The sequence below is a fragment of the Prunus persica genome, chromosome G5, assembly GCF_000346465.2.
Source record: "Prunus persica cultivar Lovell chromosome G5, Prunus_persica_NCBIv2, whole genome shotgun sequence".
Classification (NCBI taxonomy): domain Eukaryota; kingdom Viridiplantae; phylum Streptophyta; class Magnoliopsida; order Rosales; family Rosaceae; genus Prunus; species Prunus persica.
This window is the reverse complement of record NC_034013.1, coordinates 8430750-8445151: the sequence shown is the minus strand read 5'-3', so window position 1 is coordinate 8445151 and position 14402 is coordinate 8430750. Positions and strand designations below refer to the sequence as shown.

Here is a 14402-nt window from a genome sequence, read left to right as displayed (position 1 = left end):
GTTTAAATTGCACACGCCAACGGTAAAAAAATTTAAACTCGCGCAATGACGTCACGCTGACGCATCGCCTAACGTCATCAGCCCTCGGGCGAAACTGGCCTTCGAGCCAGTCCTTCTTCGTGGGTTTCACTCCCAACCCAAACTTGAGCTCCTTGCTGGAAACAAATTTTCGCGCAGCCCCCTCCAGCCCGAGGCTTGGGCTCCTCTCGCTGGAAAGGCTCTAAAAGGTTTAGGGGTTCGAAACTTCATAATCTTCTCGAAGCCGGACCTTCGACTCTTGCTAATATTTTTTATTTTAATTGTGACGGCCGGATTTTCGGTTCAATTTGCACTCTAGTCAGCTCAAAATTTTGGCAACGGCATCTAAATATTCCTAAACCACCCCTGTCTTTTTTTTTTTTTAATGTCTTTTATGACACAACAATCAGACAAACATCACCGTTCTTTATTAAATCCATCCATCTCCGAAAATCTGAAAACTGAGACAAATATATATATATATATATATAATAATTTAAAAAATGCAGGCAAAAAGGCCATAAATGAAAATTTGAAAAGAAAATTAAAAAGAAAATACTAAAATTATAATAGCGAAGCTCTTGGACTGGGTGGGTGGGAGGTGCGAAATCGAGGGCTTTCCTCTACTCTCAGACTCTCTCTCTTTCTGTCAAACACACACATTTCTTTCCCTCTTTTCTCTCTGTTGGATTTTCTTTCTGAAATTCCATCGATCTGTAAGTTATTTTTATTTATTTATTTCAATTTACAGTTTTCTCATTTTTAACGCAATGCGTTGAATGCAAGCAAAAGAAAAAAGAAAATTTGCGATCTTGTTTTTGCTTGATTTGTCACTGTAGAATTTGCAGGGTAGCTCAGGAACCCTAGATCTCATTCATTTCGGGGTTGTATTATCTGCTTGTTAGGCTTGAGTTTTTTAAATTGGTGATTCTGAGATTGGTTTTTGCGTGTTTGGCTCTGGATCTCGGGTTTTTCGTCGTGTTGGAGCTCCAATTTCGAGGCTTTTTTGGACTCTGAGGGGTGAATTGCCTGTGGGATTCGGTCGATGGCTTCAAATCCTCCTCCATTTCAGGTGGAGGATCAGACCGACGAGGATTTCTTTGATAAATTGGTTGAAGATGACCTGGGGCCCGCCGAATCAGGCCCCAAATGCAACGAAGGAAACGATTCCGATGACGCTAAGGCATTCACCAATCTGAGTAGTGGTGATTCTGTAGCAGCTGTATCTGAGGATTCTGGTGCCAATGCCAAAGCCAAAGACGACGAAAATAAGGCGTTCGCCAATCTGACTATTGGTGATTCTGCAGCTGTATCTGAGGATTTGGGTGCCAGAACCAAAGCAAAAGATGAAATAGGTCCTGATGAGTCGAATTCATTCGGGTTCCGTAGTGTAATAGAGTCGAAGAATTCGGTTATTGATGATGGAGTGCTTCAGTCCAATAATGATGGGGCGGGATCTCATTTGACGTCAGATTCCAGAATGAGCAAGAGCAACGATTCTGGAGCTTCAGGGGTGAAGGAGATAGGGTGGGGTTCGTTTCATGCTGATTCTGCAGAAAATGGGATTCATGGGTTTGGATCGTACTCAGATTTTTTCAATGAATTGGGAGATAGTTCTGGGGATTTCCCCCCGAAAGTAGACGGAAATTTGAGTACTGAATCAAAAACTGCACCCAGTAATGAAGATTATACAGCACAAGGTTTGAACCATTCGGTTAATAACGAGCAATATCAAGAGGGCCAAGCTTATGGAGCAACTGTGGAGGAAAGTAGAAATGAGCAGGATCTAAATAGTACGGAGTATTGGGAAAGTCTTTATCCAGGGTGGAAGTATGACCCTAACATGGGGCAATGGTATCAAGTGGACAGTTTCGATGTGCCTGCAAATGCTGAAGGGAGCTTCGGCACTGATTCAGCCAGTGATTGGGCCACTGTTTCTGATAACAAAACTGAGGTTTCTTATTTGCAGCAAACGGCTCATTCTGTTGCGGGAACTGTGACTGAAACTAGCACGACTGGTAGTTTGTCAAACTGGGATCAGGTCTCACAAGGGACTAATGGGTACCCAGCACATATGGTTTTCAATCCTGAATACCCAGGTTGGTACTATGATACAATTGCGCAAGAATGGCGCTCATTGGAGGGGTATAATTCCTCTCTGCAACCGACTGCTCCAGCCCAGAATGATACTAGTTTATATGGTGAGTACAGGCAAGATAGCAATTATGGGTCGCTAGGGGTTGGTAGCCAAGGTCAAGACAGCAGCTGGGCTGGGTCTTATAGTAATTACAATCAACAGGGTTCAAATATGTGGCAAGCTCAGACTGGAACTAACAATGAGGCTTTTTCAAGTTTTGGTGGAAACCAGCAGATGAGTAATTCGTTTGGTTCAACAGTCAACAAGGACCAGCAGAAGTCATTAAATTCTTTCGGAGCAGTTCCTTTGTACAACAAAGCGAGTCAAGGTCATGGTGAGGCTAATGGGACTGTCGGGTTCCAAAGTTTCCTCCCAGGTGGTAACTTTAGCCAGCAGTTTAATCAAGGAAATGCAAAGCTGATCGAACAAACACAATTCTCAGATGATTACTATGGCAATCAGAAACCTTTAAGTTATTCCCAGCAACCTTTCCAGAGTGGCAATCAGTTTTCATATGCTCCCAGCGTAGGAAGATCATCTGCTGGGCGTCCTCCACATGCCCTAGTAACTTTCGGGTTTGGTGGGAAACTCATTGTAATGAAGGACAATAGTAGTCTCTCGAATTCGTCATATGGAAGTCAGGTGAGGCCTCGAAACCTTCTCTCTTTAAGATTAATTAAGGCTCCATTTGGTTGACAAAAGGCTGATGGAAGGAAATAAAAATCCAAATTTTTTCGAAGTGGTTATTTAATCTTCCACTGGTTTCCTGAATAAGATAGAAAGTTTGAAACTAGAAAGAATCGTTTTATCGATTGATAACCTGTATTAGGTACTGACTTGATTTATGTTTGATCCCAAATTCCTTCTCAAGACTTGTGGCCAAATGGAGCGTACAACTTTTCTGTTTACATTGTTTCATGAAAGGCCTAATTATGCATGTTTTATTGTTATGTGAAGGATCCTGTAGGAGGCTCAGTTTCTGTCCTGAACTTGATAGAAGTTTTTACGGAAAAGACTGATGCTTCAAGTTTTGGAATGAGTACTTGTGATTATTTTCGTGCTTTGTGCCAACAATCCTTCCCAGGTCCCTTGGTTGGAGGGAGTGTTGGAAGCAAAGAGTTGAACAAATGGATGGATGAGAGGATTGCTAACTGTGAATCATCAGAGATGGACTATAGGAAAGGCAAAGTATTGAGGTTGCTTCTTTCTTTGCTTAAAATAGCTTGTCAACATTATGGAAAACTTCGATCTCCTTTTGGAACCGACAATGTATCAAGGGTAAATCACATTCCTGTCCTTTGGTACTTGTAGCTTTTGAAACTTCTCTTAAGTTGAACTCTATTTCTTTTAAGTTATCCTGCATTTAGTCACACATATTGTCACCTCTTTCTCTGTGTTTGTGTTTGTGTGTATTTATGTGAGATAAAGGCATATCTTCCCATGAATGGTTTCTCAACTTTTCTCCTAGCCAGAGTATTTTTTAAGAGCCACATAGAGATATGACTAATATGTATCTTGTATACTTTTGGGCTTCTCTTCTGATAGGAAAGCGACACTCCAGAATCAGCAGTTGCTAAACTTTTTGCATCTGCAAAGAGCAATGGTGTTCAATTCAGTGAATATGGTGCTCTTAGTCACTGCGTGCAGAAAATGCCTTCAGAAGGACAAATGCGGGTATGGATAAACAACTCTGATAACAACTTCCCTTCTCTCTAAATTATCAAAATTTTCATTTTGTAATAGGGTGGTTGTATGTCCTAGGCAACTGCTTCTGAGGTACAAAATCTTCTGGTTTCTGGTAGAAAGAAAGAGGCTTTACAATGTGCACAAGAAGGTCAGTTGTGGGGACCTGCGCTTGTTATTGCTTCACAGCTTGGGGAACAGGTTTGTTGGCCATTGATGCTAAATTCAAAGACTTCAATCAGATGTTACTTTCTTGAGGTACATTGTCAGTTTATACTGAAGGATGCACTCATCTCACCCTTTTTTTCTCTTCCTTTTCCTCCGGTTGGGATGGCGGCTTGGAACAACTTCAGTTTTATGTTGATACTGTGAAGCAAATGGCACTTCGTCAGCTGGTTGCAGGGTCACCCTTGCGGACATTATGCCTCCTCATTGCCGGGCAACCTGCTGAAGTGTTCTCTGCTGACACTACATCTGAGATCAATCTACCCGGTGCTGTTAATACCCCTCAACAACCTGCACAGGTGAGATATCTATTTAAAAACTGCTCATTGGGATAGGCTTTAGCAATTTATATACGATACTAGCAAACTCACCTGTTTTTAGTTTCCTTTAGAAAGTGAATAGACAAACAAAAGTAATTATGCATTTAGTTTCAATAGCAATTAAAAGAAAAGAGGAATCGCACTAAAGCAAGAGAGGAGGTTCGTATAAAGGATGCAAGCTAGAAGATTAGAAGACAGTTGCTTCTTGGATCAATATGTTGCTTCTCATAGCTATATACATGTAGTGTAGTTCATTTAGGGACATCCGATTAAATTTGAACATAGCATTACCTGTAGTGCTGCACTTGGTAGTACGATTGGAATAAGAAGTTCTCTAATTTCATCTTCTTTTTCTGAATTCTTTAGCAGTACGTTTGCCTTAAAATGCTTTTTGTTTCTGTTATGCAACCACAGTTTGGTGCAAATAAAATGCTTGATGACTGGGAGGAGAATCTGGCTGTGATAACTGCAAACAGAACAAAAGATGATGAACTCGTAATTATTCATCTTGGAGATTGCTTATGGAAGGATAGGAGTGAGGTATGATACTGTTACATGTAACCTTTTTCCTTTACGTATGTTAACTTTTTATCACTTAATTGGACATGAGTTGTGTATCAGATTACTGCAGCACACATCTGCTATTTAGTGGCAGAAGCAAATTTTGAGTCATACTCCGATAGCGCAAGACTATGTCTAATTGGAGCAGATCACTGGAAATCACCTCGAACTTATGCTAGTCCGGAGGCCATTCAGGTGCTTTTCGAATGCTGTTATCTTTTGTGCATTATCTCTTCATTTTATTCTTCAGAAACTTCTCCTTGTGCTAGTTATTTTTTGGTGCCTGGATCGTGCCTGAATGCACATTTTAATGCAACAGTGCGAATCTGGACTCCAAGTAACTTTGTATGGTAGCTTTATCAGAGATTTCAGGGTTGAAAGTTAATGTTTTTTAGTAACATCCTTAAATCATAGCATAAGCCAGGTCTTGGACACTAGATCAACAGTGTCTAATCTCATTTGTCTCTCATTTTAGTGTTTTCCCCTCCCCTAATTCCTAATTCGATTTTTTTGACCCTAACCTGTTCATTTATCTTTCTTCTCTACTTGATCTTTATTTTCTTTCATTTTACTCTTTGAGCGAAAAGTAACGACTTCCTAGTCACTTATAGCTTCAATATAAATTCTCTCCTTCAAAAACTGATTCTTATTTGCTTGTTCATATGCAATGAGACATAATAATTGCTTAACGAGAGTCTTGTATTAATTCCTTTAAGCAATGCTTTCTGGAGTCTATACTCAGTTTGCCCTTATGGTCTTTTGACAGAGGACTGAACTATATGAATATTCAAGGGTGCTTGGAAACTCTCAGTTTATCCTTCTACCATTTCAGCCATATAAGCTCATATATGCGCACATGCTTGCTGAAGTTGGAAGAGTTTCTGACTCGTTGAAGTAAGCATGTGCATTTTTCTTTTATTTGATGCTTTCTTTCACATCTGTTTTTCTTAACAAAGTGCATGTAATACAGGTACTGTCAAACAATACTAAAGTCTTTGAAAACCGGAAGAGCACCAGAAGTGGAAACGTGGAAGCAGCTAGTATTATCTCTTGAGGAGAGGATTAAAACCCATCAGCAGGTAGTTCTTTGTCCTATTGTTTGTATGTTCATCATGTTCAAGCTAATATGACTAATCCCTCTGAATGCACATTCCATTTTCAGGGTGGATACTCTGTAAATTTGGTTTCTACAAAGTTTGTAGGTAAATTGCTCAACTTGTTTGATAGTACTGCACATCGTGTTGTTGGGGGCCTACCGCCACCTGCACCATCCACATACCAAGGAAGTACTCAAGGTAATGACCATTACCAGCAGCCAATGGGCCCCAGAGTATCTGCAAGTCAATCAACAATGGCCATGTCGTCGTTAATTCCTTCTGCTTCAATGGAACCCATAAGTGAGTGGGCAGCTGATGGCAATAGAAAGCCAATGCATAATAGAAGTGTTTCAGAGCCAGACTTTGGTAGAACTCCAAGACAGGTGTGTAAAATTCTCCATGTGTAAAGTTCACTCATGCGTGCACACACCTGCTCAGTGCATTACAACACCCATATATGCAATTAATCACCTCTTTGATTTCTGTGTGCTTGATTATATTTTTTGACATCTCCTCATTATGAGTTCAGGTTGATTCATCAAAGGAAACGGCTTCACCTGATGCCCAAGGAAAAGCCTCAGGGGGTACTTCTCGCTTTGCTCGTTTTGGTTTCGGGTCACAGCTGTTGCAAAAGACTGTGGGTCTAGTCTTAAGACCTCGCCCAGGCAAACAGGTAGTTTTTACTTTCATATATTACGGTTTCCTCCATCACCCCTCCCCTTCTTTTTCTTTTCTTTTTCTCATAAACATTTTTGAGAAAGAAGTACAGATGTTGTCTCTTCTGGTAAATCATCACTAACAAATTTTCTAACTGTTACTGAAGGCTAAGTTGGGTGAAACAAATAAGTTCTACTATGACGAAAAACTTAAGAGATGGGTTGAGGAAGGTGTTGAACCCCCAGCTGAAGAAGCTGCCTTGCCTCCTCCTCCGACAACTACGGCCTTCCACAATGGTGTGTCTGATTACAACTTGAAATCTGTTTTGAAGAAAGAAGGGTCTCCCACTAAGGGCAGCCCAGATTTACAAACTTCAACCTCTCCAGGACCAACTTCAGGAACCCCACCTATTCCACCCAGCTCAAATCAATTCTCAGCTCGTGGACGGTTGGGTATTCGGTCCAGGTAAATAAGTTCGCTCTGTCTCTCTCAACCAACCTTCCAACCCCCCTCATGTTGTGCATTAAGTGAAGGTCATCTTTAATTTCCTTGGTTGAATTACTATAATTCCCTTCTGTCCTTCTTGCTAGAACTGCTTGAAAACTTGAAAATTTGAAGAGAAATGCCCATCCCTTAAATAGCTGGTGGTATAATATTGTTTGAAACAAACTGGGAAATTTATTTTGGGAGCACAGACTTCCACTCCAACAGGGTTTTCTTTGCAGAACTGGAGAACCAGATCATCCAACCTAACTACCAATCAACTTGGACGTGATTTTGGCCATTAGAAATTTATGTGGATTTTATGAACCTAAGAAGTTAATATTTCTAAAGTTCTCTCAATTTAAATCCTTTCATTCAAAAGGTTTTTTTTTCTCTGTTACTGAGTTTTCACAAGCCCTTTGCAGAGCAAAGTCAATGTTATGCCCTTTCACCAAAATTTCCACTATTCATCAAATAAGGGGATGAATTTGAGTTGACTATATTGTTTGTGGAATTTTGGCAGATATGTTGACACATTCAACCAAGGTGGTGGAAGCCCAGCAAACTTGTTCCAGTCACCTTCTGTTCCATCAGTTAAGCCTGCTGTGGCTGCCAATGCAAAGTTTTTCATTCCCACCTTAGGATCATCAAGTGAACAGACTATGGAGGCTATTGCTGAAAGTGTGCAAGAAGATGTTGCAACTAAAGAAGTTCCCTCAACATCTGCTAGGAATGACCCATTCCAGACTCCTCTGCCCCCATCTTCAACGACCATGCAAAGGTTCCCGAGCATGGGTAATATTCATGGCATGGAAGTTGCTACAAATGCTAATGGCTCTGTTCCACCCCACTCACGACGGACGGCCTCTTGGGGTGGAAGCTCCAATGATGTATTTAGCCCTCCTCCCAAAATGGGGGAAATAAAACCTCTAGGGGAGGCATTAGGCATGTCCCCAGCTATGTTTAGGCCTAGTGAGCCTTCTATGATGCGCGTGCCAATGAATGGTGGCAGTTTTGGTGATGACCTTCATGAAGTGGAACTGTGAGCCGAAGTAATGAAGATGTAAATATCAAGTTTTGCTCCTAGTGATCAATACAATACTTGTGATGTTCCTGCTCCTGCATCTCTCAAAAAGTCAAAATGGTGGGTATGTATGTGCCAGAAGTAAGTTCCATAGAACAATTATTTTCGTTTTCAAAATCCCTACTCCCCACTCTAACATGTTGTATGTTCAGATGTAATTGGCGCAATTCCTTTATTCTCGAGCCGATATTTTATTTTAATGCCCGGGGAGTTGCCACCATTTAAGGCTTGGGAGCTTTTTTTTTTTTTTTTTTTTTTTTTTTTTTTTTTTCTGGTTTCCTTTGACAAAAAAGCCTGCATGGGCGCCATTGTACAGATCATTTTTTCATTTGTTTAAAAACAGTAAACGTTCCTTGAAGTAGATAAAAGGGTCCTACAGATCTTCTCAAGGGAAAAAGATAGTGTATCGAATTGAGAGAAAAATAAGATGCCTTGTTCTTTGGTTATGTATTGCTATTACTTTGTGACATTGAATTAATGTTAAAAAGGCCGGATTTTACTCTCTTTTCTTTTTTAAGTTGCAAACTATCCAGCAACAGTTCTTGATGAAAATAAGGAAAATGTTATAAACTAAAGAGAAATTTGAGGAGAGAATTGAGAGAGAGAGAGAGAAATTTCTCTCTTCCTTGAATCTGATTTCTGTGTAACTTCATTGTAGGGGAGATGCCTTACTTATAGGCAAGCATCTCCTATTGAGGTGGGCTCCACTATAGTTATTTTACAACACTCCCCCTTGGAGACCACAAATGATACAGAATATGTCTCGTTAAAAACCTTGCCAGTAAAAACCCAGGGGGACAAAAACTGGTCAAAGGGAAAAAGAGTACATAATAATGTGTAACATAAAATTCTATATATATTGATGCGCGTGCGACACTGTCTCGTTAAAACCTTGCCAGGAAAAACCCAATGGGATAAAAATCCAGACGAAGGAAAAAGAGTACGGTGTTTGAAGATCTTTATTGATGGTGCGCTCCCCCTGATGCTTGGCAAAATATCTTTAAGTCATACTGTTGATCAGCTTTCTGAATATCGTAGTTGGCACTGCTTCTGTGAGTCAATCTTGAGTGACACTGCCTCGTTAAAACCTTACCAGGAAAAACCCAGTGGGATAAAAACCTGGATGAAGGAAAAAGAGTACAGTGTATGAAGGTCTTTATCAAAACCATGCTCCCCTTGATGAATATCTCCCCCTGAAAAATTTAGGACTAGCTTTTGTCCAGTAAGCGACCATAAAAATTTTCATAGTATACCCTAAACCCTTGAGCTGCACTGCCTCGTTAAAACCTTACCAGGAAAAACCCAATGGGATAAAAACCTGGATAAAGGAAAAAGAGTACAGTGTGAGCTGAGCTCTATCTGGTCTAGTATACTTTTGGAAAATCATTAAAGTGTCCAACGGATAATCCTCATAAAAATGCTTCAATACTTTCTTAGTATAAGCAAGAATCTCGTTGGTATAATGCTCGATCGAGACAAATATTTCATGAATTCTGCAGAATCTTTAATGTGTTGCAATCACATCAATGTACTCACTGAGGTAATTTATGCATATTAATATTGAGTACAAATTTTGTGCTTCAAGCACATGTCCTTTAGGGACTTGCTTTATGCAATATCAATCCTCTCAACGGATTTTGTCTAAAAGGGATTAAGCTTTATGGCACATTATATAGCTTTAACCCAGCTATTTATACATCTTTAGGGAATCGCTTCTGGCAATATGCTCTGTGCATTTAATAACCCTTAAAGATAATATGTTGGTCTCCGTAATTGTGTAATAAGGGGGGGCACAATTGAATCTGTAAATATGGAGAAAACCCAACATTCCTTGTTTCTGCTAGAAACAATGTGTCATACAAAGTAGGTATATTCCCTTTTATTCCGAACACCCAAGTATAACTTTCAATATTAACAAATTTTGGGGTTCGTATTGTGGGTTTGTTCTTTCACGTTCATTCTCATCTATAATGGAATTACCTCGTTCCATTTTGGCCAATGATATTGTCGACATTTAATAATTGAACGTGGTTCCAATCAACACAGCCCATTGATGATTTGAGTAGCTACTCCAAAACCAAAAATTGTCATTCATCAATTCATGATCCCACCATTCTCATGTGCATGCGCATGCATCAATTATAAGCATTGCTTTGCTTTTGGGTACCCAAGCCACTTCATGGGGCTTTTATTATGTGAGAATGTGGATTATAACCTCCAATGAAGCGTTATTTTACGTAGGGCGTGGAAAATCTCCATTTAGGGAGTTGGAACATTTAGAACCCATATATCTGTCATGCTGCAGACATGCCACAGATTAATACATACATGTCAATTAATTTCTGGGACTTTAACCCATATTATGGGACTTTAACCCATATAATTTGCTACGCATTAGGCGTGCATAATATCAATATTGACATGTCAACGGATTGTCCTTTCGGGACTTCAATCCATATTATTTGCTACGCAACAGGCGTGCACCCATATATCTGTCATGCTGCAGGTATGCCACAGATTAATACATACATGTCAATTAATTTCTGGGACTTTAACCCATATTATGGGACTTTAACCCATATAATTTGCTGCGCATTAGGCGTGCATAATATCAATATTGACATGTTTAAAGGATTGTCCTTTCGGGACTTCAATCCATATTATTTGCTACGCAACAGGCGTGTATAATATTAATATTGACATGTTAAAGGATTGTCCATTCGGGACTTCAATCCATATCATTTGCTACGCAACAGGCGCGCATCATATTGATCACTGCTATACCCATATTCTGTTCTTATGGGACTTTAATCTGTGGCAGTGTATTATCAATGTATCCAACTTGCAATCTGTAAAATTTGCATTTAATAATTCATGGATACATACAAGCCATTCTTTTGGAACGGACTTATCTTCCCATTTGGTTACCTTTCAAGATAAAATATCAGACAAGTATATAGGTATAAAATAGCACAAATATTGCTTACATCCTTAGGTGTGAGAAACTTTTCTCAAGTATCATTCAAGCTTGTATCCGCCCAGTAAATGTAACGCTTGATGATCTAGTTATATCCTGCAAGAGTAAAATCACAACTCTTTTCTCTGTCAAAAATAAATAATCCTCAGAGAGTTACAGAAAGAGAAAAAAATGCAAAAATAAAAGGTAAGCAATCAGGGAAGGAAGCTGGTGGGAGCAAACAACAAACTCTCATTTCTCCTAGTCTAGAAGGACCTTAGGAGATTAGAGCATAAGGTCGCCTTCACAGTTCCCGGATGTGGCGGAAACGTGATCAGGGATAGTCTCGCTTCCTGAGTGGATGATCAGAGATAGTCTTGCTTCTTAGGCATATTAAGTGCTCACTGACAAGAAAAACAAGTAGATATCGCATCACTGCGTGCTTACTGATAAGAAAACAAGTAGATATCGCATAACTAGGTATGGAGAAAACTGGATGTCTTCTACAAAGAAAATTTCGTTAGTAACACATTTATACACAAATACAATGAATAGGTAGAACCGGTGAATTTCAAATTAATCATAGAAAATTGCGAGATTCTCGGGATACTTTTGAAAAAGTAACTCCGTGAAATCCGCAAAGCAAGATCGGCTTTTGATGAAAATAATACTTTGAAAACGCCGAAAGTGCCGACAAACATTAAATGGAGGCCACGTGAAGTTTTGGAATCTGGGAAAGAAAATATGGGGATCCGAAAAGATATTGGGATTCTGAAAAAATTGTAGCCATATTTCCTCCTATAGATATTGTTTTTGCAAAACTTGATTGGAGCAACTGCGTTTCAACTTGCTCCTTTCCTGTTATAATAATTGCGCACATTCTTAAAATTTGCACCTGTGGTTTTTACGTCTTTTCAAAATGACGGTTTGGAACCTTGTGCCTTATAGGTTCAAATAACCACATCGACTCTCCCAAATTTCATATTTCAACATTTGGGAGCCCGGAACTTTTGGCATGGGCTAAACACAAACTCAGAATTTATTTGCCCTTTTCAAAATGGACATGAAATATGAATTGAGTAAAAGCCACGCTAATATCTCATATATTTGGGTTCATGAGCTTCCGGCCCAGATATAACAAAATATGTGGGGAGCCTCAATTCATCATTCTCTTATGCCAAAGAGATATGTGGCGTACCACAATTTGCAATAATACCTCAAGGGTTGTCCATTTAATTGTTGGAACTTCAGGTTCTCAACACTGTTAGATTTTGAACTTCAGGCCAAAATCACATATTCTCAGGGTATGGACATTCAATCCCCTTAGATTTTGAACTTCAGGCCGAAATCACATATTCTCATGGTATGGACATTTAATCCCCTTAGATTTTGAACTTCGGGCCAAAATCACATATTCTCATGGTATGGACATTTTTACAATTTTCTTGTACATATTTCTGGACTTCAAGCCCTTACATAATTGTTCATATTTTGAGGAACTTCTGGCATCTCATTTAATTGCTCATCCATGAGTTTAAGGAACTGCGGGTTCCAGTACATTTGCCAGTACAGTTATCATCCATGTGTACGGCATTATGAACCAATACGGTACTGTTACATCATTAAGGAACTCCAGGTCCTTATTTACATGTCAGGGATCAAGGACCCTCAAGTCCGATCACATGTTTACAAATACAGTACCGGAAAGACTGCCAGCTCTCATATTAACATCATCATCAAGGATCTGCCAGTCCTGATGTAATTGTATGATGAGGATCAAGGAACTTCTGGTCCTGATCTGCTTACTGTAAAAACTCATCATACAGCGCGTGTATGGGCACTAATTCTGCTCCATACAATAAAATTAAAGGCGTGGGCGATAAACCCGCACCACCCTTTTAAATAAGTAAAGGCGTGGACGATAAACCCGCACCACCCTTTTAAATAAATGTAACTGTGCGGTAATTTAAATTCATAAATTAAACGTGCGTGTATGGGCACTAATTCTGCTCCATACAATAAAATTAAAGGCGTGGGCGATAAACCCGCACCACCCTTTTAAATAAGTACTGTCGTATGGGTAATAATCCTACACCATACAGTAAATAAAATAAATGTGCGGTAAAGTAAATTTTCAGTAAATTAAACGTGCTTGTATGGGCACTAATTGTAACGGTTTCCCACTGATAATATGTTTAGTATTACCGAGGGTCCATTTTTGTTAATGGTTAGTAAAAGAAAAGCAGATAAATATAATAGGAAAAAATAGAGAAGATAAGGGAGCAGAAAACTTATCGCTTATGCCCTTGCTGAGTGATCCCCTTTTTTTTTCTTTTTTATTATTTATTTATTTATTATTATTATTATGATTATTATTTTTAATGTTTCGGTGGGTGGGGCTGTAATCATGCGTGCCCGACAGCATATTTTCTACTGTCGCCACTGTCATCATTTGTATCTGCAACTCTAGCTTTCGCAGCTGCAAACCGCTGATATTCATCAAAAACAGATGTCAGGCACCACCTCTGCAATTTTCTCAAGCATCCCACGAGTTCAACTCTTCTTACAGAGATCTGAGAGAAAATATATTCTCCTACTTTCTCAGCCAACAAACATTTATAAAAACCCCAGTTTCGATTCTTTGATGGGTCATGAACTCTTAACCCTTCGATCTGTTTACAGTGGAGAGAGATCTTCCCCAAGATGGAGAGTTTGGAACATCATCATCGCTTGGTGACGTCGGTCTTCCCATCTGCCCAAAACTCAGACCAAGGTACGAGCTCATAAGCTTCTTCAAATCGGCTTGTTCATCTTGTGTCTAGAGAATCAGCGCCAAGTTCAGCAAACTTTGAAGCCTGGGGTCACAGCTGTGTCTTCGGGTAAAGCCAACTGCTTCTTCACTATGTCACACACCTTGTTCAGAGTCTCTGGTTTGGCCGAACAGGAAACTTGACAGGTGGAGGAGAAGCGGCTGCTGAACCAGATCGACGCGGCCCACCAAGCCGACCGATGCTGCGAGATCTAAGAACTGGATTTTTGTGGGACGTCATCGAAGCCATGTGGTGGCGCTGCTGTCCTTTCTCTATGGTCCCTCTGCCTTTTCTGCCAGCAACTTGCTCCTGCTCGGGCTCCGGCGGAGCCTGTGCCTGACAGCTCATCGACTATGCTGGCGGCAGGGAGC

General features: G+C 39.9%; 1 protein-coding gene across 1 annotated transcript; it reads left to right on the top strand.

Moving 5' to 3' along the window:
* LOC18775848 (protein transport protein SEC16B homolog) lies at window positions 372–8770 on the top strand. The gene is made up of 13 exons (XM_020564852.1): window positions 372–2797; window positions 3113–3433; window positions 3701–3829; window positions 3917–4039; window positions 4192–4362; window positions 4798–4923; window positions 5005–5139; window positions 5711–5838; window positions 5915–6023; window positions 6107–6424; window positions 6571–6714; window positions 6865–7163; window positions 7705–8770. Exons 1-13 carry the CDS (start codon window positions 1064–1066, stop codon window positions 8225–8227), a joined length of 4260 nt encoding a protein of 1419 aa, XP_020420441.1. The 5' UTR covers window positions 372–1063; the 3' UTR covers window positions 8228–8770.